The sequence below is a fragment of the Colius striatus genome, chromosome 14 (assembly GCF_028858725.1).
Source record: "Colius striatus isolate bColStr4 chromosome 14, bColStr4.1.hap1, whole genome shotgun sequence".
In the NCBI taxonomy this organism is placed as follows: Eukaryota; Metazoa; Chordata; class Aves; order Coliiformes; family Coliidae; genus Colius; species Colius striatus.
Window position 1 is genome coordinate 22,832,559 of NC_084772.1, and position 25,642 is coordinate 22,858,200.

A 25,642-nucleotide genomic window follows, 5' to 3' on the forward strand; every position below is an offset into this window, starting at 1 on the left:
CCTCACATAGCAATTTGGTACAAATACATGAGCTCTGCTGCCTGCATAATACTACAGGGGAGAGGATGGCATGAAGGTGGTGTTTGAGTGACTTGTTTGTTGCTTCCTGCTCTACTTCCCTTGCTCAGTTGCTACTCAAAATAACATGTTCCATTATGGAACCTATTATGGCCTGAGAACTACAGATACAGGGTAACAAGGATGAATTGAGGGAGCAAAGAAAATAGATGTGTAGCTAAAGGTAAAGGAAGGGCTGGTCCATAACGGTGTGTGGGACTTGGATGAGTGTAAGGAGGAGCCACTGAAGAACAGAGCAGGGCCTGGGAAGTAATTTTGTGAGTTTTGAGACAAAATATCTTTGGTGTTTCTTGAAAAGAACAACTCAAGTTGCCTCTCTTTGGATTTCTTTCATGTTTTGCTCAGTGAAGGTACAGGATTGGTGGCCCTTGACACATGAATATAGAATATATTACAGGTAAAAATTTTAACACGAGAAAGAGACAGAAATGTATCTCACAGTGAAAAAAAGACTCAATGAGTGAGATTCTATGATCAAAGTGCTGCAGGTAGTCTAGCAGAGCATTTAAGAATAGTTTGCTACAATTCTTCAGAATGTGATAAAAAGTCTTGTGGGACAAAATTGTATTGTCATCAATCAGCATGAGTGATGATCAGGTACAGTGAATGGCTGTGCTGTGGTACCTAGATCCCTTTCCGCTATGTCATAGCCATGTACAGGCATTTCTCAAGGCTCCAGACCAGTACATGGGCAGAGGAAAGACTGTTCTCTAAATGGTCTTGTAGCAGATCTAACCCTACTGCCTTCTTCCTCTTGTCTGCAGGACAATAAGGTCAATGGTGTGACTTGCTGTACTCGGATGCTGGGTTGCACGTACTTGCATCCTTGGATCCTGCCCAAACCACATGTCAGTTCCATTCCACTCACTGTACAAGATGAGCTGCTGCTTTTAGGGAACAAAGCTCTCTGGGAACACCTTTCTTACACAGAAGCTGTCTCAGCCGTGCGTCACCTGCATGACCCACTAGCTGCTGCGAAGAAACTCTGCACTTTAGCCCAAAGCTACGGCTGCCAAGACAATGTAGGTGCAATGGTGGTGTGTCTGAACATCAGTGAGGACGGCTGCACGTGTGAGATGCATGGCCTTACTCTGCCAGGTACTGGGGGATTTAGTTCCACCACCACCAAGCCAGCAACACCTTCATCTAGCAGTGGAATTGCCTCAGAGTTTAGCAGTGAACTGTCTGCTTCTGAGGTTAGCAGTGAGGTGGGCTCTACCGCTTCAGATGAACACAATGCTGTTGGTCTTGATGGCACTTTGCTACCACGACAGGAGCGACGTTGCAGCCTGCATCCTGTGCCCCCCTTAAGCATTTTTCAGCGTCAACCTTCTAGTGCCACCTTCTCCAGCAACCAGTCTGACAATGGTCTGGATAGCGATGATGAGCAGCCTGTGGATGGCGTGATGACAAATGGCAGTAAGGTGGAGGTAGAAGTGGACATCCACTGCTGTAAAGGAATGGGCCTGGAGTCTGAGCCTCCTGCTGCAGACTACAGCTCCTCTGCTCCAGGGCTGGAGGATGACTCCAGGCTTGTCCGCATCATTCAGAGACAGAACAGTGTAAACAGCAACAGTGAGCAGAGAGGGGTCAAAGAAAAGTGTGAACTGCAAAAATCTCTTTCTACATGTTGTCTCTATGGAAAGAAGCTTTCCAATGGCTCCATAGTGCCCTTGGAGGAGAGCCTCAACCTCATTGAAGTAGCCACAGAGGCACCCAAGAAGAAGACAGGCTATTTTGCTGCTCCATCTCAGATGGAGCCAGAAGATCAATTGGTGGTGCCGCCTGATCTGGAGGAGGAAGTGAAGGAACAAATGAAGCAGTGCCATGAGAATGGAGAAGATCAAGAGCAGAAAGAAGAACATGAAGCAACTCTGCAAGAGGAGTTTGACACAGCTTTGTAACCTGCAAGTACTGCTCCCACATAGTGTGTCCCATTAAGGGCTGTCTTGCTCTATAAGGGGAGCTGGGATCTGCAAGGAGTACGGGCATCTGCTGCTTCTTTAGTGGAGTTGAGGAAGAATTTGGGAGTACTGAGGTCTTGGCTGTCCACTTTTCACTGTAGAGTCTCAGTTGTTCTGTGAGCACTCAGACCAGCAGCTGAGCTCTGTGTTAGGGACTGTCTAGAAATTATGCAAGTACTAGGAAGAAGACAGGTTTTCCATTACCTGTCTGTAACTCCTGGAGCCCCGAGGTCCTGCCAGCTCTGCAGGAGAGGGGCTGGTATATGTGTGTTTGGGGTGAGGAGGCTGCTGAGGGGGCAATGTTCAGTGTTTGCAGTCCTGGGAATATTTCTGATGCAGCCCTCCCCACCCCCCACCCGACTTTGTTATTCCTTGAAAGAATATAGCCAGTTGCAATGAAGCTGACCCAAGAATGGTTTCTACATTAATTGCAAGCACTTTTATTGATTGCACTTAAGCTGTTTTGCTCCCCTTCAGCCCAGCACTTTATTATTTAGGGTTAGGGGAGAGAGCACTCCACAACAGGTGTGGTAGAGGTTTTTGTCAATAGGTACTGTTAGGGCAGTGGAGGACTCGGGATAGCACTGTTCTGATGAGCGTTGGTGCAGGGCAGAGTGAGGGTTATGATGGGATCAGCCTATGCAGGATGAGAAAATACACAGCTGAGTGACAAGCTGGTGCCTACTGATGCATTTTGCATGGAGTGTAAGAATGATCAGCTCTGAACAGGGCGATTTAAGTGCTTCTAGCTGTAGAGCACAGACCCAACTCAGCAGCAGTTTGGCCACCTCCATCATGGATGCTTCACAGTAGAGATTTCCTATATCCAGAAGGCATGGGATGAAACCAGGAGCTCCTGCTCATTTCAGTGAGGTGCTCGGTGTAAGAGGAAACCACATAGTCAGCAGTGCTATGCTGCTCTACAGCTGGTGAGCAGTGAGGCTGCCCTTCATAGGCCAGGGAAGCGTTCAGTGTCCCGTTCCACCAACATAAACCTCTGCACTGTCAGCTACGGCATCTCTGCCTGCCTCTGAAAACGAGCCATATTCCAAATCCACAGCAACCTGCATTTCATGGTATGTGCCCAGTTTGGCCACAAACAGAGTGAAAGCTTAACTTGTTCTCTGCTTAATTTTCAATGCAAAAGGAAAAACTGAACTTATCACTGTAATAACATCTTCTTAAGCACTGGAAAAGATGTTTAAAATAGTCCCACTAATGGTGAACTAGCCAGTCTGCACTGGGCAGACACATAGTGTTTCCGATGCAGGATGTAAGTTGATTGCCCGTGTTGTCAGCTTGCCTGAGGGATGTGGAAAGACCACTGCCCCTCTGCGTGTGCAGCTCTGTCTTCCTTAGCTGGCAGAGAGCTGGACAGCAGCTGCCCTGGTCATGTCAGTGGTGCAATAATGCTGACTGTAATGTGGGCTAGTGCCTTTTCTTCTTTGTTAATTATATTTATGAAGAAAACTTGAAAGTTTCTTCTCAACAGCTCTGAGGGGCTTGAGCTGTACATTTGTTGATCAAATTCAGGCCTTGCTCAGAAAGAAATACTGTGACGACTACTTGTGGAATTCTGTCTGTAGATGTTTTGACAAAATCTAACAGTTTTACTAAGATTTCAAAGCACCTTGAATTTCTTCTCAGTAGGAAAAAAAGCATTTTTTACTGTGCACGAAAGAGCAACATTTTAGAATATATTGTGTGTTGGTCACTGTAATCATGAAACAGCCCAGCTTTTCCAAAACTCTCACAAATGTTGGCTGTTTAAATGCCTGTTTTATTTGGAAGTGGAGAGAAAACCTAATTCCTAGAATCACAGAAACAGTAGCACCTGAATCCCTTAGGCAGAGAAGTAACAGCAGAAAACATTAAAGAACTGAACCCCAGACCTCTTTCTTGTTCTCTTCATCCAAGTATGCGGAAAAGGCTCACCCCAGTGTATTTGACTGTAACTTTTAGTTCTGTCACTGGTGATAATTTTATCAAATATCTGTGCCCAGCCCAACACTTTCTGATACCTGAAAGGGCTGCAAGCAGCCTCTGTTCAGTATGGGACTGATGTAGAAATACACTTTTCTTTCTGAGTCACACTGTGACAAGCCTTGCACTAGGAAAGTGATAGATGTGAATGCAAATCAGGTCTTTATTTCTTGCACTGATGTCGAAGGTCCAGTGTGTCCTTGCCAGGCTGAACCAGCAGCAGTATTACATGCAGAGTTGGCACTGCCACAGGGGTTTTGTCGCGAATAGCTCTACCTAGCTCAGTGGGGAAGGACTAAGTGAAATCAAGCTCTGCAATGGAGCGTGCAGATTTCTGAGCCGCAGCTCTTCCTTACGGTGGCAGAATGGAATGCAAGGAATTCCTACTTAGTGTTTTTCTCCAGCGCTGTTTCTGGCTTTGAAGCAAAAAGGGAGTTTAACACAGACAACTGCTTTTTTCTATGGCTGTGAACTGTCATAGCAGAACATGACTTGTTCTCTTACACTAAGTAGAGTCCACATCTTTCTCTGCTTATCAACTATTTGTCTTGCTCTGGGCAGCACAAACATGAGTGCTTCCCTCCACCACCACCACCTTTTGTTTTCCTGCCTCCCTAGAGGCAGCAAGCTTCTGCTTTTTCTTCTCACCTTAACTTATTAACACAACCTTACATTTCAAGCTCCCAAGCATTGCCATAGGTGGAACAGGTATGAATGGGCAAGTCTAGTATAGGACCCCTTGCAGAGGATAGAAAGTGTTTTCCCAGTTGTTTCTGTTTTCCACTTTCCTCCCTGAGGAGAGCATGTGGTTCCTGCAGAGATACCATGGTGTCTGCACAAAGCCACATCACTATAAAGGTCCTGTTCATTACCAGACTTGCTATTAGAGGTTTTCAGTTTGGGGTTATCAGACTCTTTTGTGGCTGTTGAGCAAGACCAGACCTGCCATGCTCCATGCAGCCATGACCAGGTTAGGCTGGTGAGTTGCTTTGTCCATCTCTTCAGTATTTTGAGTTCTGCTGATGGGCATGCTTGCTGAGAACAGGCACTCCAAAGGCACTGACCTGTCTGCCCTGCCCTGCCCTGTCCAGGCAGGCTTGTGCAAAAGGAATCCATAAAGGTAGTACTCACTGATGAGTAGTTGTGGCCCAAGTATTAAGGATGCGGGAATAGCCTCCAAGTTGCTCCCAGCATCAGGAATAGGCTTGGTGGAAGCAGCACCACAGATTGCTGGGACCAGATCAGAATCCTGGACTAGATGGGAGGGTAAAACCCTGTTCTAAGAAGGAGCAAGTGTTTCCCTTCCTCAGGGACAGGCTGCTGTGATGCCTGAGATCCTTCTACTACTGGACAGGACGTTCAGCCACACCTAAGGCCCTCAGACTTCAAGAGTTTCTGCATCACCTTCCAGATGGTGATGGCTTTTGTGCCACTTGCCAAAGGCCTTCTTCAGGCAGCAGGTTTACCTCTTTGGTTTTGTGCAATTGTTGTGTGCTGTTCCACTGCTGTCTGAAGACTCAAGTGTGGTTTTTCCCTCTTGTTTCACATGATTAATTGTAACCTTTTATTTTTAACTTGACTCATGCAACCCAGTGCATGTTAAAGAAATAGTGCAGTGCACCGTTATTAAATAATCTTTTTTTCACTTTTTTGTTTGTTTTCAAAAGGGGGGTATTTTCTGTATCCCACTCTAGCATGCACCTACAATAATCCCCATTTTTGTCATGTATGGGAGTAGGTTGTCTACTGAATGCACCTTCAGCCCTCTGGCCTATGTCTGTATTGCTTTGGAGAGACAAATAGCCTCAAATAGCTGGAAAACACTATCCCCCTGATTCTTTGTGCAGATGTATAGAGCAGTCCAAGAAGGAAGAGTATTTTTGCATCAACTTTTCATCTGACTTAGCAATAAAGATTTTTACTTTCATCTAACTCTATATTCTTGATTCCATTCCTGCCCTGGAGTTTTGTGCATTATCTCAGTTAAACATAGCTGTGCCCAGGAGTACCTGTACTGTAGGTTCTTCGTGGAGCTCTCTGTGTGACTTCACTTGTCAGTTTTCCATACCAAAGCAGAACACAGTGAGGGTGGAATCCACATTACTAGTTATTAGGCGTTTTTCCGTGTCCTGCCACGGGATTCTTACCCTGTGAACTTGTTCCAAACATTACCCTACAGCTCTCTAGAAGTAGCTGCAGCAAGCAGGAAATACAAATTCATTAGAAGAAATAGGATCACAGTGCACCATCCACACAAATTCCTCTGCTGAAACACTCAATGCGTTTAGCTACTGGAAAGGAGGAGAAAGCAAACAAACCCCAGAGTACCTGGTGTAATTTATATCAAGTTCCAACAATGTTCCATGGTCTTGGCAATTGTGAGGATTTAGTCACTGGTGCCAAGGAAACTGGAGGTATATCCAAGACAAAGCAGCTTCCTGTATCTTTAGTTTGGTGGTTGGGGGTTTTTTTGTTTTGTTTTTAATAGTTTAGTTTCGTTTGTGAGACCAGTGGTGGTTCCACCTCTCTATGGACAGTGCACATAGTGGGCACTGCTGTAGTGATGTTGCATTCTGAGGCATGATTTTGTGAACTAGTGCTACTTTTCCCTCTTCAGTTTCCTATAAAGTTTTTCGTGGGATTTTTAAATAAGAAATTTCACCTTTAAAAAGAAAAATAACACAAGAGCAGCATCTCATTTCTCCAACTTGTACATAAAAAATTTATTTTGAAAACAATATACTTCTATCTTAAACCACCTGTTTGAGCTCTTAAAGCTTTTGTCTGATTGTCCTAGTTCGAGGTATCTTTGTAGACTAAACTGTGTTGTATACAAGTTCTATAAAAGACCACTTCATACAAAAACGTGCCTTCTCCAGGAGCTTGAAGGGACATTGTGTCACTATGCTGTGATCATTATTTTGCAAGTTTATTTCAGGACTCTGATGACTCTATAAATGCTACGTTCAGACTGCCCTGTTAGTTCCAAGAGACCCACAAGAAAGCAATAATTCAGGCCTTGATCACTCACGTTGCAAGCCCTTTGCAAAGACAGTTTCAGCTACAGAAAGGTGTTCAGCAGCAGAAGTACGTAACAGCAGTACTGGCAGCAAGACATCATTGGAGACCAGTGCAGCGTATTAGTCAGCTAGGCAAGGACAGTCATCCTCTGGTAAGGATCAGCCACCGGATGAAGACCAGCCCTTGGACTAACTCTATGTCTGCTAATAATTCAATGATGCAAATTCAAGTTGGGAACAGCTTGACTCCACTACCTGTACCGCTATATTCTCTCAAGGCAAGGAAAAGCATATTGCTCTGTCTCGGTCAGGAGGCTGGCAAAAAATCACAACCACTAGTGGGCAGATTTATTCTGAGGTTCACGTAATTGACCTGGCTGCTGTTTCAGCTTGCGAACTGTTCTGTACCCCCTGCCAGCCAGGCCTGCGCTAAGCAGGTATGCCGCTACTGCTGTGCAGCCTGAGAGGCCAGCAGCGATCTCTGCCCCATGCAGGCTGCAGCTAAAGCCCTGATAGCCCTTGCTTTGATAAAGCTGCTCTCTCTCTTTGCACACTGATGAATTATAAGCCCCTAGCAGAAAATGGAAGAAGTAGTACAGAGCAGGCACTATGCCAACTGCAATCACGATGTCCAGGATGCATTCAATGAGCAGCCACGCTGGGAAATGCCACGGTACCCGTAGCACGCCAACCACCATCAGAACACAAGAGAGGGCCAGCAGACCCCCTCCCACGGCCACTGCTGCCCTCCCAATCGGCAGCTTCAGCAGGTAGAAACGCTGGTCAAGATGCTGGGCCTTGGCCCCGTCTGTTCCGCTGAAGCCGCTGTAAGCCCCGCCGTACTGGTAGTAGTAGATGCCCCCCAGGCCGGGAAGGCCCGTGTAGCCTCCCGGGGAGCCGCAGGACACGGAGCCGCAGGTCAGGATCAGCACGGCGAGCAGCGCCTGCACCACCCGGCAGCAGCCTGGAGGGGAAGGGCGAAGGTGAGACCGCGGAGAGCGGCCGAGCCCCGTCCCCGGGCGGCCCCGAGAAACCGCGCCGGGAGTTCCGCTGCGCAGCGGCCCCGGGACCGCCCCAGGGGCCCCTCCCGCCCCGCTCACCTCTGCCCGTGCGCAGGTACCGGCAGCGGCTGCACTCCAGTAGCCCGGGCGCGGCCCCGCGCCGTCCCGGCGGCCGCTCCGGCCCTTCTCCGGGCACGACGCTGAGCGGAGGCGGCGCCGGGGCCATCAGCGACCCGCTCTGGCTCCGCGCGGCCGCCTGCCCGCTCCAGCTCGGTGCCCGCGCGGGCCCTGCACGGCCGCCAGCCCGGCCCGCCCCGGCGCGGCCCGCCCGCGGAGCGCGGGGCCTGTCCCGCTCCGCCATGGCCCGGCCCCAGCCCTGCGGGGAGCGGAGCCGGCGGGGAGCGGCCGCGGCCCCGCCCGGGCTGTGCAGCGCTCCCGCAGCGCCCCGGACGGGTCGATTGCCCACGAGCGGGCGCGATGGCTCCCGATTCGCGGCGCCGCTGTGCCCACGGTTCCCAGCCGTGACAAGGCCCTGCGGCGCCCAACCCGCCATGGAGCGGGAGCTTGTGTGCGCCTGTGGGAAACTGAGCACCGACTCATTTCCACGACGTGCCGCTTTTTCCGTGCCGGGGGTTTCGCTGAAAGCGTTCTGCGTTCTGCTTGTCTGGCACCTCCTGCCTCTGAGCCTGGGTCCTGCTCCCTCTATTCTGCTCTCAAACCCAAGTCCCAGGCTTTTTAGTTTCTTGTTGCACAGCAGTGCGCCATTTGCTTTGTTGTATGAGCTGCCCATCTCCGGACCTTCCCTACCTCCCCTGTATCCATCTTGAGATGCACTCAAGGCGCCAGAGTTTTATATCACAGCAGAATGACTGCTTCTGCCTTGTCCTGTGCTTCTCCTAGCGATGCATAGCATGTTGTTGCTTCTCCAGCTTCCCTGGCATGCAGAGACAGTGTCTCTGGAGGACAGTTGTCAACATCTTGGGATCTGTCCTGCAGTCCAACGGCTCTGTTCCAGTTCAGCACTCTGCAGACCATGTTCAGGTAATTTTCTTTAGATGCATTAGCTTCTATTTCTCCATACAGAGACAAATAGACATCTTCTGGGTAGGTTTTCTGGAGACCTCTTTAGACAGTAGGATGTGACTTTTTTACTGGTTGCACCATTTCCATGCACAATAAAGTCCTGCTACCCAGCAGGACAGGCTGCCATCCTGATGCTGAGTTCAGCCATCACCTGACAATAGAGGAGGTGATGAGTTGTGGTTTTGTTCATTGGTGATTGCTGCAGAGAAGACAAGTGCCCAGGATCTTTCCCGTGCACATGTCTCAGCACTGACTGGTAAAGGCAGAGCTGATTCATGAAAGGCTGTGTGTCCTATAAATAGCAGCACAGCTTGGAAATAGGGAAGCACAGAAAACTCCACAGGCAAAGTGAATGCTTTTATCCAAGAGTTTAACCAAATGCTCCCTGTTAAAACTTTAGCATTACAAATAAATGCTTTTGTTGCATTTAGGAAAACAGAATTTTAGGGAATGAGGTCTCAGAGTGTGTATGGGCCCTAGGAGGTCCAAATTTGTCAATAAGATGCAGAAATACATTTCTTCCATCTGTAAGACTGGAGGCAACAGTAGAATTACTTCAGCTTTCTGTCCTTGCAGGAACAGCAGTAACAGGTCTGTAGATTGATACTGTGAGAAGCCCATAAACTGCAGCACTTCTGCACTGCAGGATAACACTCTCCTCAACATTTCACCTGACTCCATGAAACTGAAAACTCCTCTTAAAATGTACTTAGTTTGGGGATAAGAGAGAAGCAAAACAAAAGAACTCTCTGTTCAACTGTCAGTTCAGACAAGGGGGACAGGAGTTGTATGATGATTACAAGTCAGGGAATGGGAGACAGTAGGGATCTTAGGATGAGGGCTCTGGAGATAGTGCAGATGATCATCAGTGAGGCTGTTGCACACACCTTTTGGTTGGCATATTTTGCATCACTCACGTTCATGTGCCAGAACCCAGGCCTCCTTGTTGCCATGCATAGAGTGAGCATAAAAGCGTTAGCAACCCTTTGTGTAATTTTAGCAGAGGCAGAGCTATTTTGCTTAGTAGGGCTTTTAACTGCCATGAGAGGGACATGAACAACTAAGCTGACTAATCGTAAGTCACAAGAAGGGATAAAATAAGTGTTTCTTAAGCAGTGCTGCTGCTGATCATCTAGCACCCTGAGCTGAAGCTTTTGGAATTTGTGCTGTGCTCTGTTCATTTCGGTGATGCATTCCGCATTTTACTAGTGTTCACTGCTAACAAGCAAGGGAGGTACAAACTTCGAGGTATTGTAGAACCGAGTCATTCTTACTCCATTTCTGTTGCTGTATTGAGAGCTGCTAAAAAAATGCTTTGTGCCACTTCACTCTTGCTCAGAGTACCACAGCAGAGCTTGGTCAACGTTGTCTTCTGGCTTTCTGTTCTCACTGCAACAAGTAACAGTCACCAGAAGAGAGCATCAGGAAGCTGAGGACCCTAATACTAATCTTCATCTCTGCTTTGGCTTCTCTTTGTTCTTCCGTTTCTGGCTGCTCCTGATGTCATTGCTGCACTAGGAGCAAGGAAGGGCCAGGCCTGGCTTGCCAGAGGCCAAGAGCTCTGACCTGGTCCATTGCCCTCCCTGGGAACGTAGAGAGTGAAGTGGAAGGAGCAAATCATGAACTATCTCATATTTCTCCGGTGTGAAGTGGCTGGGAGCTGTAGCATAATCAGTGCTGAACACCACAGCCAGATTTATTGACTGTCTCACATCAATAAATAATCACAGGAACAATGAGCGCAGCACGATGACGATTGAGCAGTGCTGCAGAAAAGAACTGGAGGTTATTGTGAATGACAAACTGAACTCAAGTCCACAGTGTCACCCTGTTGCGAAAAAAACTAACATTGCTAGGGTGTATAAACAGGAGTGTCACATGTAGGACATGTGAAGAAACTCTGCTGCACCCAACCCCCCACTTTGGTGCTGGTTAGGCCTCCATCTTGCTCAGTGTTTACAGAGGTGAGTGGATCAGCTGGAGAGGATCCAGAGGAAAGCAAAAGAAAGCTCTAGAAATACAACCTATGAGAAGAAGATTGATCCTGGTCTCCTCATTTGACAAAACAAATATCTGTTAACAACTTGCAAGACTCTGAGTAAGGAAGTGTCTTAACAAGTTGCAAACTTCTAAAAAGCTGCTGTCAAGAGAAAGGGAATATTTTGTTCTTCCCATCAGCTGGTGGGGTGGTCAGGAAGCAGTGAGCTTAGCTTGAAGCAAAAGAGATGTGATTTAGGCACACCCCCCCCCCCCCCAAAAAAAAAAGCCTCCACCACTTTGTAGGGTGATGAGCAGTGTTGCTGGAGCAGACAGTGAGTTTGTGTCACTGATGCTCAAATGGAGTCATTAGAGGTGCTGACCTGTGTGTGCTCTGAAGGAAGGAGATGCATAGTGCTGCCCACCTCACTCACTGCGAGTTTACAGTGTCACCTTGCCCTGCAAAGCCACCATGCCCCTTTCCATCCCATCCCCATTGGTTGATCACTGTCCCAGTGGGTTCAAGGCCATCAAGGGGACAGCTGCTGCAACAAAGCATGCAACAGCTCAAGTCTCTGAAGTCATAACTGAAATACAGGGTACACAATGTAACGTTTGCCTGGAAATAAGCAGAATGCAAGGCTGGACAAGGTGTTTCTACTCACCATGCCTGTGCCCAGGAGCCACTGACGCTCACTCTTTGTGGAACATTCCTCTCAGTATCTGTAACAGGGCTTGCAAGTCTTTCATTGTGGCTTTTGGCCTGCAGCTCACCAGTGCTTCCAACTCTCCACAAAGCCAGAGTGTACTCTGTGTCTGTCATTGTGCTTGCAAGAGACTTGGTGCCCAGGCTGAGCATGCAAGGGTCCTCACAGCTGCTGGACTACTTCCACTCCACAGCTCTGCAATGCTCCATGGCTGGGGACAGCAACCTGGATTGCCCAGCACAGCTGGTATCCGTATGCAGCACTGCAGTCACAGACACTGATACTGTAGGAAGCCCAGAAGATACTCTAGTCATGAAAGCATTTGTTTTTTGCATTCCCTAGTTTTCTTGGGAGAGAGAGATTGCAATAGTAGGAGACAGTGCTCATTAAGGCAGGTGGATTAATGCAGCTGTTTTCACCCTGGCCTTGGGCCTGCAGAAGAGAGCTCTGCCAGGAGCCGAGACAGAGCATCGCTGCCCCTACTGCAACAATCTGTGTCCATGGGCAGTCTGAGACACCTTCTTGCACTTTTTAAATAAATCTAGAGATCAGAGACCCCAGATGCCAGCTCTCCCCTTTCCAAACCGAGCTCACATAGGTGGCAAGAGCAAACTGCTTGCTGTACACACGCTTCTTTTCCAGAATGAGGCATCTCCAGCTAGACAGTGCAATTTGCCTTTTAATGCCTCTCAGATTTTTATTTCTGAAATGAAGTAAAAATTGATCCTAAGTACAAGCAGATAGACAAGGTTCTATCTTTGACTCCCCTGGTTAGAGTCACTCTGCATGGATTGCCATCTTTGCGGCTCTTAAACACAGTGTTTACACAGCTTTGCATAACCTGCCTGGGGGTGGTTTTTCAGCTGATTTTCTGCTCCGATGATGCAAAGAGAAAACAGGTGCTATGCTCCATTTCAGGTTAGTGCTGGGCAATTAAGATTGATGGAGGCGCAACCATCATCATGGTTTGATTAGACTCATATAGATACATGTTGGTTTGCTCGTTTGGCACAGCAGTCCTGACTATACTTTGAGGCAGATATCACTGGGAATATGTGCATTTTAGAGTGCCCACGTGACGTGACCTGTAGCAGACAAAGTTTGTCCCTCACATTTCAGGAAACCTGCTGAAGTGTTATAAAGATAAATGTGCTGTGGGAATCGATAAGCAGTCAAAAAATTCATGAGAGCCAAGGCAGCTTTCATGGTTGTTTGCTCATCTAAAAGAGAGATTAACAATAAACTGATTTAAAACCAAACAATCAAACACTCCAAAAAGGAAGAATCACATATTTGGTTATTAGAAGCTGATTCAACTGGAAATGCAGAGACCAGACATTAAGCTACACACATATTTGTGGATTCCAGTCCTGAACTGATTGGGGCTGTAGTACTGTCAAGAAAGTGCTGAGAGAAATTGCTGAAAATAAAAGCAAAGTGTGAGGCAGTAGCTAGTAAAGTGATTTGCTACTGACCCTGGTTGATTTTTGTGCAGAGTACCTGCGGGATGTCTGTCCCTGGAGCAGTGCACTTTGAATGGAGGTGCAGGGCAAAAATTCTCCTGTTGCGTGTTCTACCTGCAGCCTGACAGAGACACAGGTTTGTCAGTACAGTGATGCTGCAGCCTGTGCGCCACTCAAGCAGCTGTTTGCCAGTCCTGGTTTGTCTGCTCCGGGACGAGGGAACTGCGTGCTTCTGCTGGCTTGACCTCCATCACAGAAAGTCCAGGCTGTCCTGGTACCAGAGCAAGGCACTACTGAAAAAACATTGAGGCCATCGCCAGTTTCTCCTTCCACTGGGAAGAGATGAAACTCAATTGCTCAAGCTACAGAAGAAAGAGGGAGCTGAAGAGGTATGGAGCAAGATACCCATGGGGAAGAGCTGTTGAGAGAAGGGTCAAGCTGCAGGGGGGAAGGCTTGAAAGGACCAGTGGGGTACAGAGGTCCTGGCAGTCAAGGACAGACAGCTGCATCCTGCAGGCTATGGCCACCTCTTTCACTGCACCATACAAGGGGTGGTTTAGCTATATCTGTAGAATGTGAAGTGCTGAGCTATGTGCTTATGCTTCAGCCCCAGGAGGCTCTATGCTCTGCAAGGTGAGGAGGGCTGCAAACCCCATGTGAGAGCATCCAGAGGACGACTGGAGCCATGCAGAGAGACAAGAAAGGCATAGTAATGGTGGGAGAAACCCACTGACGCCATTGTACACCATTATGCTCCCCCCACTTTTTGGCCAGGTTCTCAGCCTTATGCAACTGAGTCAACCAATGCCTCCAGAGCCACATTTTTTCCCCTCTTGGCAGCAGACATCCACCATGCCCTGCCCTGAACCCCACTGCTATGTGTAGCCTTACTGTAGAGCTCCAGTTGCTCAACTTCAGGGTTGTTGCTAGGCAGAGCGTACAGCATTGCCCTTGGGGCCTCCCAATGCCACATTTAACCCTGTCAGGGCTGTAGCAGGGAAAGAGATGGGGCCTGCTGGGGGAAGCAGGAAAATAACCCATAGGTGCTTGGAGAGGGCCTATGTGAATTTCTGAAGGTTGCTGATGTCAGGCTTCTGTAAAAAGAAGAGAGAAAATTGTCTGGAACTATGCAGCTCTCATCAGAAGAGAGTCCAAGCAGCTTCTATACAAGATGTTTCTCTGTGAGGTGCTTTTGAAAGGTGCTGTTCCATGTCCAAAGCCCCCTGGGGTGGCTGCTGTGGGAGGTCTGCACCTCACCTCTCCCAGCCTGCCTCCAGGCCTTGAGTGCCGGGCCGCAGCATGGCCTCAGCATTGCCCACTGCAGCACCAGGGTCAAACAGCAGGTCAGGGCTCTGCAGCAGCATCACCCCAGTGCCAGTGCTGAGGGAAAGGGCCGCTGCTGCATCCAGGGAGATGCAGCCTCATTTCTGGAGAGGGAAGGGTCTGCCTCCATTCAGCCTGTATCTCCTGATTGTGATGATGCCACTATCTGTCCTTTCTCAGCTGTTGCATTGGGAGTCCAGAGCCTTTCAGGTCAGGACAGACTGGTGCTTTCTGCAGGCTTTGGGGTCCATCAGTCCATTGTTGGTGCTTTACAAGGTACTAGGGCTGCAATACCTGGACTCTCTGCAGATTTGCCCCCACAGGCTTTGAAGAATGAGGGATGTGGTGCAAAAGGGTAAGCAGTCCAAGGCCTGCAGAAAGCTAAGCTGTGCTCCTCTGTAGGCCACCACAGAAAGAGTTAATGTGCAGGCATAGGCCCCTGTTTGAAGTGAACATAGTTGCAATGGGAGGGGAGGGCGTTTTTGGGTGGGAAGAGCAGCTTTCTCTGTGAGCCAATGGCTAAACGGTTCAGTCCCAACGCCCCGTTTTTGGGCTTATTTGATGGGCAAGAATTTGCAGGAATTTCTTAACGGGATTTATCTTGGATGAAAAGTAGGGACTGGACCCCCAAGCTTGTTGGTGTCTCCCTCTCTGTGCTGTGGAAGGTAAAGTGCTGTGGTCTGGTACCTTGCTTCCTTCAGGGCGAGAAGTGGGGAGATCGTTTTGCCTGTGTCTGCAACTGCCCTTTGCGTGAGAACCATGCAGCAGGGTGGTGCAGAGGCTCTGCTGGGACAGACCCGGCACCCTGCATTTGGGACTCATTCCTGCTGTTGAACTGAGATATGTGGCTTGTTTCTCTGCTCAGTTGTTGTGCAGCCCTGCTGCATGTTTCTTCATCTGCTTTTCTTTTGTTAGAAAGGAGACCCAGAAGGTATTAGCAGTAGAGAAGCTGAACTCTTGCTTTGTGACCATATTAGATCAGTCTCAGCTGCTATAAAAAGGCTAATGAGGCACTGCTGGCAAAGGAACTGGAGGAGCATCTCTAGGTGCAAACTTTGCTGAAGCAATGAGCAATTTGTTCAGATGGCAAGTCCTGCCTTAACCAGACAACGCTATAACCTCTCCAGCTCAGTCTCTGCAGCAAGAAAGGGGTAGCTGTGTTGTGAATGTCTGCAAGCATGGGGCTAAGTAACCATGATCAGAAAAGGGCCACTGTTCACTGAATCTGCTTCAGTGGAGCAGAGAAACAGGGCAGTACAGAGGGCAGAAGCAGCTGATTGCAGGATTACAATATAGGGTGCCAGTATCAGCAAGAATGGGCTTGGCAGCTCAGAAAGTCTCTGCCTGCCCTGTGCTCTGTCCCTTACCTGCTACAGGTGGAAAGCCCCGACTTAGCAGCAGTTTGTGAGTGAGGCTTTTGCTGGATGGGTCTGGCTTGTGCTCTGGGTGTATGTACTGGGGTAAGTCACTTTTGTGTGCGTTTTGGGTCCCAGAAGGCAGCTATTCCTCTGCTGTGCCTTGCTTGTTACCCAGCCTCCAGCAGGACTGCAGACACTTTGCTTGGGGCAGTGTCACCTCCCTGATTTTCCTCTTGGCTGTACAAGTCTTGCTCCATTTTCTGAGCACTGCTTTTTGATCTAGAGTCTCTGGGCTGGGCTGTTGCTCCCTGTTACTCTGCTGACAGAGACAAGTGTCTGTAACCTACACCCTGCCACTGCTTAGTACATCCTGATGACACGGGACCAGAACTACCTTTATGGCATGTGAGATCTGACTCAAACAGAGCTGCATTTCTGACTGCAGACTGGAGGGACATTTTGGATGTGAAAACACACAGTGGTCTGATCCTTGTGGTTGCAGTTGAAGTGAGCAAGATGATAGCTTGGGGAAGGAGAGGGGTGTCCTGGCCCTTCTGTCAGTGGGACATTGAATCTGCAGTCTAGCGGTAACTACAATATGCAGCTAACTCTTGGCTGCTGGCTTTAGCGGGGCCTGCTCCTGCTCAGCACAGCAAGCCCATGCTGAGCAGTGGTGCAGCTAGCAAAGAGAGGTGCTTTATCTTTCCCACTGCATTGTCCTCTCACTTACACCCTGTCCTGGCCCCAAATACATCCCTCCTTGCTGTTGCTGGCTGAGTTGTCCCTAGGCAGTAGGAATCTACAGTTTCCAGAAGTTTTACTCTCGGAAAGTCATGGGCTATGTCCCCAAACAGGCAGATCTCTTGTTTGTCATGTATTAACTAAGCCCAGGAAATCCACTTCACACTGACAGCTCTCAGGATGGACTCATACCTGATCCAAGTGAATGGACATGGAGATCACGCTCCTGTGCTGGATGTTCATCTCAAGACCAGTGGGAACAGCATATCACTGGGGAAGGTGAAGGGCCGTAAGCCAAGATGGGCTGTCAGGGCTTCTGAAATGTCAAAGAAGACCTTCAATCCTGTCCGAGCCATTGTAGACACCATGAAGGTGGAACCCAACCCAAAGAAAGCTATGATCTCCTTGTCCTTGGGTGAGCATAACGTTGTGGCTGAAGCCTCTGGGCAGTGGGGTCAACTGTGTGGCTGGCAGATTGCAGGGCTCTGAAGCACAAAGCTTGCGTGAACACCCAGGGGAAAGCCAGACAACCACACAGCTCTGTGCCTGTCACTTATCAGTGAGAACTTTTCAGCTTACTCTTTTTCAATCTTCAAAAAGGGGACCCAACGGTCTTTGGAAATCTTCCCACAAATGATGAGGTCACACGGGCTGTGAAGGAAGTTTTGGACTCGGGACGTTACAATGGTTATGCTCCGTCTGTTGGTAAGTGGACAAAGCCTTTCTTGTGAGAGCTGGATGAAGGTATGTGCCAGCTCCTACCCCAAAGCAGGTATATGGAGCCCACAGACATCTTTCCAGTAGCACCGTGCAGCTGCCCTCACCTGTAGTCCCATGAGCACACAAGCACACGTATGCCTGAGATACACCCGAGTGCCATTCTCTGCCTAATCTTTTTGAGACCCAGAGCCTCCTGCAGAAGCTGTGTTTACTCTCCTAGCCATTAGAAGGAGGCAGGGTTTCAGGCATCCAGAAAGGCTCAGGACTGTAGGTTGCAGCCAAATTCCTTTATGATCTGCCTTTACCAGAAGTCCCCTTGGGCTCTCTGGCTTCACAGACGGTATGAGCCTTGTTTGCAGTTGGTGCAAACACGTGCACAGCAGATAGATCATGCCTGCTTCACAGGGCAGTCCACGTGGTGCCACGGAGGGCTGCCTCTGTGCCATCACTAAACAGCAAAGGCTGGGTAATGACACTTGGCCTCCTACAGGTCCCCCAGCACCTTGGCTACACTCCACCCTGCTCCTGCCAGTTCTGGTCCAGGACACGCTGGGGCTGGAGCCTGCCTTCCAGCCCAGGGCCTGTCCCTGCTCTTGGCCTGCACAGTGCTTGGCCTAAGGCTGGACACTCTCTGCCACCTTGGGACACTGTCATTAACAAATAGGCTTCCTTGGCTGGGTGGCAGCTGTGAGGCTTGTACAGGCAAAAGAACAGAAATGCTCTGTAAAAACCTCCCTTGCCTGTTTGGCTTCTCTTTCCCCAGGCTACCAGTCCTGCCGGGAAGCAGTGGCCGCGTACTACAACTGCCCAGAGGCACCGCTAACGGCTCAGGTACTGGTACACAGCTGAGGAACCCCTGCTGCAGCAAGGCAGGATGCTGCTGCCTGTGCCTGGACCACGCAGCATGGCATGAGTGCCCTGCCCCAGTGCTCTCCCTCCCCTGCCCAGCTATGGGGCTGAAGGCTAGCCCACAGCCTTTTTCCACAATGGCTTCCTGCTGCTCTGCCTGCCCTGAGCCCTCCTCCTCCACCGTTCTCAGGAGGCTAAGCTCTCCAGGAGGTTTCCTGCTTTCGGTCAGGTTCTGGTCTTGTCTTTATGGCTGAGAAGCTCTCTCGTGGCAAGCCCAGGTGTTAGGTCACTCCTGCATGGCCGGGGCACTTCAGAGCGGCTCTGCTTTCTGTTGACTCCTGTGTGCTCTTTGCAGGATGTCATCTTAACGAGTGGCTGTAGCCAGGCCATAGAGCTTGCCTTGGCAGTGCTGGCCAACCCAGGCCAGAACATCCTGGTGCCACGGCCTGGCTTCTCCCTCTACAAGACTCTGGCATTGTCTATGGGAATTGAAGTAAAACTCTACAACCTCTTGGTAAGTAGTGGCAGGCCTGGAAGGGGCAACCCTGATATTTCTGCCTCTCGAAAATAGCCTGGCCCTGCCAGGGAAGTACATAAAGATGTCCTGAGCAACACTGGGCACTCTGTCAGACCTCACCCTGTGTAGCAAGTTCAGTTCTTCAGCTGTTATTTTTCCCCTTTTCTTCACTAGCCAGAGAAGGCCTGGGAAATTGATTTGAAGCACTTGGAGTCTCTGGTGGATGAGAAGACAGCTTGCCTCATTGTGAACAACCCATCAAATCCCTGTGGCTCTGTGTTCAGCAAGAGACATCTCCAGAAGATCCTAGCAGGTGAGCCTGCCCTGTGTGTACTTGGGTTGCAGTCTGGTGCTTGCCCACACTGCCCGTGTCTCGATCACTGCAGCACCATGGCTCAGGGCTTTGCTTCTCTCCTCATGTCTGACTCCAGCTCAGAAGGCAGAGTTTGCTCAAGTGTGAAGGTGGTGCTTTATCTGGACAAGAACACCCAGAGCATGTGTTTTGCTCTTCCTCAAATACTCTGTGTGTCTTGGACTGCTCATTTCTCCACTCTGGCTCTACAGAGGGAGAGAGTTCAAAGGGAGCCCTACATTTCCTGAGCCCTGGCTCATCAGTGGGAGGGCTGTGCTGCTAGTCCCCACGGGTGAGAGCAGAACTAGGCCTCACCGAGGCAGGGATCTCCAGTGCTTAGGTTCTCCAAATGAACGGTCTGTAGGAGGAAGATAGGGACCCTCTGCCCTAGAACAGAGCTTCCCCCAGAGCCTTGCCAGGCCCTGCAGCAAAGGGCACATCTACTTCCATGGAGGATGCAGGGCAGCCAGGCTGAATGCTCTCTCTCCCACAGTGGCATCAAGACAGTGTGTGCCCATCCTTGCTGACGAGATCTATGGAGACATGGTGAGTGTTAGTTGCAGTCCTTTGCACCCCTATGTTGCCTGTCCTTTCTGAGGCACTTGCCCTTTGGCCATGGCAGCCAGTGACAACTCCACTCTCCTACACTGTGCCTGGGTCCATGCCTGGAGCTTCCTCCAGCCCTCTGGAACTCCTGGGGATACCTGGAGAGAGCAGCTCCTTTGTCATCCCAGACAGCTCTATTTCATATGAGCGCACTTACCACATTCACCCCTTGAAGCTGGGAGCTTTCACCATCAATTTTCCATTATTTCCCTGCCTCTCTTCTTGTTATGCCTCATGTACAACCACACAGTTCTCGCAATAAGAAGCAGGGACAGCCCTAACACAGCCTCCTGTCACAGGTGTTTGCTGACTGCAAATATGAACCCATTGCAACTCTCAGCACCAACGTGCCCATTTTGTCCTGTGGTGGCTTGGCAAAGCGGTGGCTAGTCCCTGGCTGGCGGATGGGCTGGATCCTCATTCATGACCGGAGAGACATCTTTGGTAACGAGGTGAGAACTGCTGAGTGTCACTGTCAGAGCAACAGACCTGCAACTTCTTCTATGTCGCTTACCAGGGCTTTAACTGATACAGCCACGTATTGCTCTCTTGCTCTCACATGAGTGTCAACCAATGACACATACTTTTCTGCACCTCTAGGCTTTTCATGTCCCTTCCATTTGCTCCCATACACGGCCTTATACTCACATCTATGCTCACATCACTCCTTGTCTCTGCTGCAACTTCTTATGTGCCTTGTCCTTTTTCTATGCTTTTAATTGCTTCTCTTCTAATAGCTCCAGTGTGCACTGAAGGTATTGCATAGTTTATCCAACACGTGGCATCCATTTGTGGTCTCTGTGTGCTCTTATATGGTTTTTCTTAATAGAACAAAGCACCTTGCAGTGCTGCCAGTGCTTTACCTGGCTATTTGTTCAGCTGTGTTACAAGAACACCCACCTACTGCAGTGACCTTTCCACCTGGAGAGCTTCCTGCAGAGGAAGAGGGAGAAGAGGACCAACCGAGTGAGCAGGCGAGATAATGTTGGTTGTCCCTAACTGGCTTTCAAAGTGTGGATTGTGGGCCCAAACCTAAGGGAAATGAAAAGTGATATTTGGAACAGCTCTGGCTTATTTGTATTAGCTACATTCCAACCTGATTTGAGTCAAATTGGGAAGCTCAAAAGGTTGCCTCTGTTGACGTTACAATCTGCAACTGAGGAACAGAGACACAGTAGTCTGTAAATACCTGTCATGGAATCAAGCAAATGTTCCTTACTCTGTAAGCTCACTGAAGAGAGGGCTGTGAACAGCTGTAGAATTACAGAGAATAGGAACTACCCCCTTCTTTCAGTGAGGTGGTCTGAGCTGCAAATATTACCCTGTTTTTTCAGATCAGGGATGGCCTTGTAAGACTGAGTCAAAGGATCCTAGGACCCTGTACAATTGTCCAAGGAGCACTGGAACGTATCTTGCATCGAACGCCTCCTGAGTTCTACCACAACACTCTTAGTATCCTCAAGGTAAACAGGATGTAACAGGGCAGCACAGTTTGTTCATGGATTGTTTGGAGGGAATTATGCCTCTCTAGCTCCTCATACCTACCCATCCTGCTTCAAGGAGCAGTTCTGTCAGTGACTAGGAGAGTCCAATAAATCCAATGTAGCAGGAGGCATGGTAACTGGGGCAGAAATACTGGCTGTGACAAGTTGCAGGCAGCTTAGCCCTGCGTCTGGAGCTCGTGACCTAGGGGAAGGGATGTTTGGTACTGACTTGCTGAACTCTGCTCAGTCACAATTGCTGTACTCAAGGCCATGATCACCCATGCTGTTTGCACTCCTTGTCCCTTTATTTGCAGTAGTCAAACCTGTTTATAGTCTCTATCCAGAGCTTGGCTTCTATTTGCTGAGCTGCTTCCTGGAATTTCTCCTGTTTTGAAATTTCTCTTTTCTGCTTTTCAGTCCAATGCTGACCTTTGTTATGCTGCCTTATCAGCTATTCCTGGCCTCCAGCCTGTCAGGCCTGCAGGAGCCATGTACCTCATGGTAAGTGAGGAGCGTGACATGATCGTCACCACTTGCACTAGGTCTCATGGCCAGAGCTTGTCAATAGTTTCAGATTGGTGTGTGGCACCAGGTCTCAGTTACCATGCATTTTCATATTGCCCTGCATGGTAGGTAGACTCATCCCTTGGTCACTTTAGAAAGCCAGAATATATTGTTCACTTCTCACATAGCAGAGGCTGGTACTTGCTCCTGCACAGAACTCAATGACTTGTACTTTCAAGGACAATGTTGTTTTACCTGGATTTGAAGCCAGCTGGCAATGGGAAAGCCCCTATATGGCAAGTCAGGTTATGATACCTCCTGTTGAAGATGTAGCATTCTTCCTGCTAGCATGTGTGTCTTCTGCTTATGCTTGCTGGTTTCTTTTTCTTCCTTTTTTTCATCCTGGTGGGTTTTTGTAACTTTTTGTGATGTGGTGAAATTTGCTTTTTCATCTCAACAAGCTCAATTGAGACTTTTAAGTCTCTTAAGTGAAACATTTTTATCCTTTTTTTTTTTTTTGTCTCTTAGTGTCTCCATTTTTTTGTCAGATTTTAAAAATGTCCATCCAGGACTGCAGAATACTGCAGTATCAGTCTCACTGATGTTCCATGGATGTCTTTATGAGCCGACCCTGCTTCCAGTCTTACCCAGAGCTACACAGGTCATTCTGGTTATGCTCTTTGTGTAGAGGTACAGCTCTAAGGTCTTCCACACCTGTTGCATTCCTGCAGTACCTGAACGTTTATTTCAAATTAAAACATCAGGAAAATTCTTTTCTTCCACTGGCTCTTTTACAGCTTCTGAATGCAAATTATCTCACCTGGTTTGTTTAAGAATATTTAAATGAGATGTTTAATCTTTGGTTATAAACAAATGGCCAAGATATCACTGTATTTAGGTGACAAAGGGACAGCCTCCTTGCCAAATACAGAACAATTATGGACTATTTCAGCCTTTCCACGTCATTTCAGCAATGATATCATCCTCCAAGGATTTGTGTGTGATATTCTAGACCTTGCTATCTTTTTTTTTAAACAAAGCACTAGTTTGTCTTTTTCTTGTCACATGTATTTCTTGCTTGACAGAATTATTAATGCATATTGACTAGAGTTCTCTCCCAAGTTCTTTCTGAAATATCTTACTTATTCCTTTTCACTTCTAATGTGTTACTGTATCTTTGCTGTCAGTCTTCTTACTCAATTTGTCCTTCCCTGAAATTCCAGCTTTAAGTAGTTAATGAATATTTCTTAAAGAAGACACAATTTTCATTTCTGTGTTTCTGTTTATATCTTGTATTCTAGTCAGCTCAAATCATGAGAAAAAATTGAGGACAGAGAGCTGCACTTGAATGAAAATTTGTTGCCCAGTGGATAAGCAGGAACACTGCAGATAGTTTTGGTGCCCTTGGTTGCTATGTTACACCCTTCTGCTGCAGGTTGGGATTGAGATGGAGCATTTCCCTGAGTTCGAAAATGATGTGGAGTTCACTGAGCGACTCATCTCGGAGCAGTCTGTGTTCTGCTTGCCAGCCACGGTGAGCCCAACACTGAGAGCCCCAGGGAGCTGTGAGGTCAAAGCATGGGAAGAGAAGCAACAGGGGTTTGCAGCCATAAACTCTGGGGACAGGTTTGGGAGTTGTGTGTGCATTTCCATGATCTGTAATGGTGTATATGTGCTGTGTGTAGGGATAGGGACTGGCAGTCTCTAGCTCACCAGCAGCCCTCAGTCAGGCTGCCAGAGTCCTCCCAGCTCCAGGCTTGCTCTGTCTTTTTCAAGTTGGCAGAGCTGTATGCCTGAACCCTGTGTACCCCCACACCTCCTTGCTGAAGCTGCTCCCTTTGAGGCCCAGGACTGTTCCCAGCTGCTGTTCCCAGCTCTTCACCCTGAGAAGAAAAGTCCCCCACTTCTGTGGGCGCGGGGACAGACTACAGGCTGAGAACACCTGTGGCATCTCGCACTCTCCTTCCAGCTCCACTCCCAGCATTGAACAGGGACAAGGCCTTGGATGCTCTCTAGCCCTTTCCTTCTCTAGCTCCTTCCAGCCCATTCCCTGAGTTCTGCATAGTCCATTGAGAATCCCTTGGCATGTCACCCTCACAACATCATGTTTGTGCAGATGGAGATGGGAGATTTGCTTGGAACAGGGAAAAAAAGTGTAAGGGAGCAAGAGCCCAGCCCTGCTGTCCCCAAGTCTGTCCTACACTGACCATTTTGGACTAGATGATCTCTAAAGATCCTTTCCAACCCCCATCATTCTATGACCATTTTCACTTGCTGACACAGCACATGGCCTCAGGGCAGGTCTCTGAAACTACAGCACTATCCCAGGCAATCTGCGAGCTTCATCCTGTCTCATTTCAGTGCTTCGAGTACCCAAACTTCTTCCGCGTGGTGATCACCGTCCCTGAGGAGATGATCTTGGAGGCCTGCAGTCGCATTCAGGAATTCTGTGAGATGCACTACCAGGGTGCTGAAGGGGCCCAGGATTTGGAATGTGATAAATAGCTACAGCTGGCCTCCTTGCCTCTTCCAGGCTAGACCTTGTATGAGGCAGCAGCTGGGCAGTCAGGGCTGCTTCCAGCCAGCCCCACATCCCTGTGCCTGCAAGCAGCCACTGTCCTACTGCTTTACTTCTTGTGCTCCATAGACCCAGCAGCACTGTGGGAAGAAGCAGCCACTTCTCTCTCCTCCTCCACACACCCTTGCACACCCTCTAGCATTCAGTGCCCTTGGTGTCCACATACTCTGCATTTGCACCCTGTGTTGGTCTGTGCTTCTTGCAAACCAGCTGCAGGCAGGGGCACGTGGCTGCTCTTGGACCAGGCTTTATGCCCATGTGGCAGTAGCTTCTGTGCTGGCTACACTTCCCCTTGGGGACAGCAGAAGGCTGCTGTATTGGAGGACAAGAGAAAAATATCCACCTGACTTATCTGTGTTACCTCAGGAGGCCAGAGCTCTTTATACTGAGCCCTTTGTGCAACAAAGGGAGTAAGTTATTGTGACTTTTTTTTATTAATAAACATTCTGACAAGCCAGTTGCTGCACTGTCCTCCTGCTGTGCCAGGCCTGGCTTGGTTGTTGCATGGGTAGCCCTTGCTCGGCCCTGAAGATTGCAGTGACCCCGACCCGGCTCTGCCATGCCACTGGCCAAAGTGTTCCAAGGCACTGCTGGGCCCCAAGGGCAGCGAGGGCCCTGCAAGCCTGGCCCAGACTGGAGACAAGGCTTCCTGCCTGCTGATGCCAGAGACTCACTACAGCCCTGTCTGCACCCAGCCATTGTGCCTCGGGGGTGAGCCCTGCACATCCGGAGCTCCCATGCGAGTGGCCCGTGCTGCTGCCTACGGGTTCAAGACCTGGGCAGCATGTGTTTACAAGAGGGTGGCACAGGATGACACACTAAAACTGAATGAGGTGTTGACGATTTAGCAGCAGGGCCCAAGTTCCCAGTTGCTGAATACATCATCTCTATAAAGTAATAAGGAATTGGTGGCCTGACGTCTGTTCATTATGTGGACAGAGGAGTGCCTGTGCAGTCAAGAGACAGTAACGCTCATCGAACCATCTGTTCCTGTGAGCTGCTCAGGGGCTTGGGGAGCCATTTCTGAAGCTGACAGAGGGACAGTATGTGATGTACCTTGTGTCATCACCTACAGCTCTATTCACCTGTCCCTGCAGAATCGGGATCCACTGGTCAAGCTTGCCTGTGCGATGACAGTGTAAGTGAGCCAACTCTATATTAGACAGTGCCACACTTGCCAAGTTCTGATGACATCTCATTGCCTATGCTTCCCCTGCCCAGGGAAGAGTGAGGGCACCAGTACTGCTTTAAAGGAGAGGTATATATATGAGAAAGTGTATGAGAGGTCATTGACATGTAAACTGAGTCTCCATGCTGTATCCTTTCCCTTCAGA

The 25,642-nt window shown here is 49.0% G+C and overlaps 3 protein-coding genes across 5 annotated transcripts in view; 2 read left to right on the forward strand and 1 right to left on the reverse strand.

Moving 5' to 3' along the window:
* Window positions 1-6,876, forward strand: part of PHLPP2 (PH domain and leucine rich repeat protein phosphatase 2) — a 32,046-nt gene extending 25,170 nt beyond the window's left edge. The window contains exon 19 of one of the 2 annotated variants that reach the window (XM_062007171.1): window positions 843-6,876. In XM_062007171.1, the coding sequence (XP_061863155.1) occupies window positions 843-1,982 (1,140 nt within the window). In that variant the 3' untranslated portion in view covers window positions 1,983-6,876. The remainder of the gene's footprint in view (window positions 1-842) is intronic. The other variant, XM_062007172.1, reaches the window with a different exon arrangement.
* MARVELD3 (MARVEL domain containing 3) lies at window positions 6,707-8,312 on the reverse strand. Its single transcript, XM_062007173.1, has 2 exons — window positions 8,146-8,312; window positions 6,707-8,009 (listed from the first exon to the last, which is right to left on the reverse strand). The coding sequence occupies exons 1-2, from the start codon at window positions 8,270-8,272 to the stop codon at window positions 7,381-7,383; spliced, it is 756 nt and encodes a 251-aa protein (XP_061863157.1). The 5' UTR covers window positions 8,273-8,312; the 3' UTR covers window positions 6,707-7,380.
* Window positions 8,313-8,435: 123 nt separating this feature from the next.
* Window positions 8,436-24,755, forward strand: TAT (tyrosine aminotransferase). 2 transcript variants are annotated; one of them, XM_062007174.1, is made up of 12 exons: window positions 8,436-9,087; window positions 16,871-17,113; window positions 17,299-17,403; window positions 18,182-18,249; window positions 18,623-18,781; window positions 18,959-19,097; window positions 19,630-19,682; window positions 20,042-20,194; window positions 21,077-21,205; window positions 21,644-21,727; window positions 23,166-23,264; window positions 24,092-24,755. In XM_062007174.1, the coding sequence occupies exons 1-12, from the start codon at window positions 8,949-8,951 to the stop codon at window positions 24,233-24,235; spliced, it is 1,515 nt and encodes a 504-aa protein (XP_061863158.1). In that variant the 5' UTR covers window positions 8,436-8,948; the 3' UTR covers window positions 24,236-24,755. The 2 variants fall into 2 exon arrangements, with proteins under 2 accessions (XP_061863158.1, XP_061863159.1); XM_062007175.1 differs by having other exon boundaries at window positions 9,012-9,087; window positions 16,812-17,113.
* The last annotated feature ends 887 nt before the right edge of the window (window positions 24,756-25,642 follow it).

Bases quoted from the DNA above. Each gene is read 5' to 3' on its own strand.
- MARVELD3 (XM_062007173.1), bottom strand. From the start codon at position 8,272: ATGGCCCCGGCGCCGCCTCCGCTCAGCGTCGTGCCCGGAGAAGGGCCG. The intron at 8,010-8,145 runs GTGAGCGGGGCG...CTTCCCCTCCAG, and splicing joins GTACCTGCGCACGGGCAGAG to GCTGCTGCCGGGTGGTGCAG.
- TAT (XM_062007174.1), top strand. From the start codon at position 8,949: ATGCATAGCATGTTGTTGCTTCTCCAGCTTCCCTGGCATGCAGAGACA. The intron at 20,195-21,076 runs GTGAGAACTGCT...CTGTTTTTTCAG, and splicing joins GAGACATCTTTGGTAACGAG to ATCAGGGATGGCCTTGTAAG. The intron at 21,728-23,165 runs GTAAGTGAGGAG...CTTCTGCTGCAG, and splicing joins CAGGAGCCATGTACCTCATG to GTTGGGATTGAGATGGAGCA.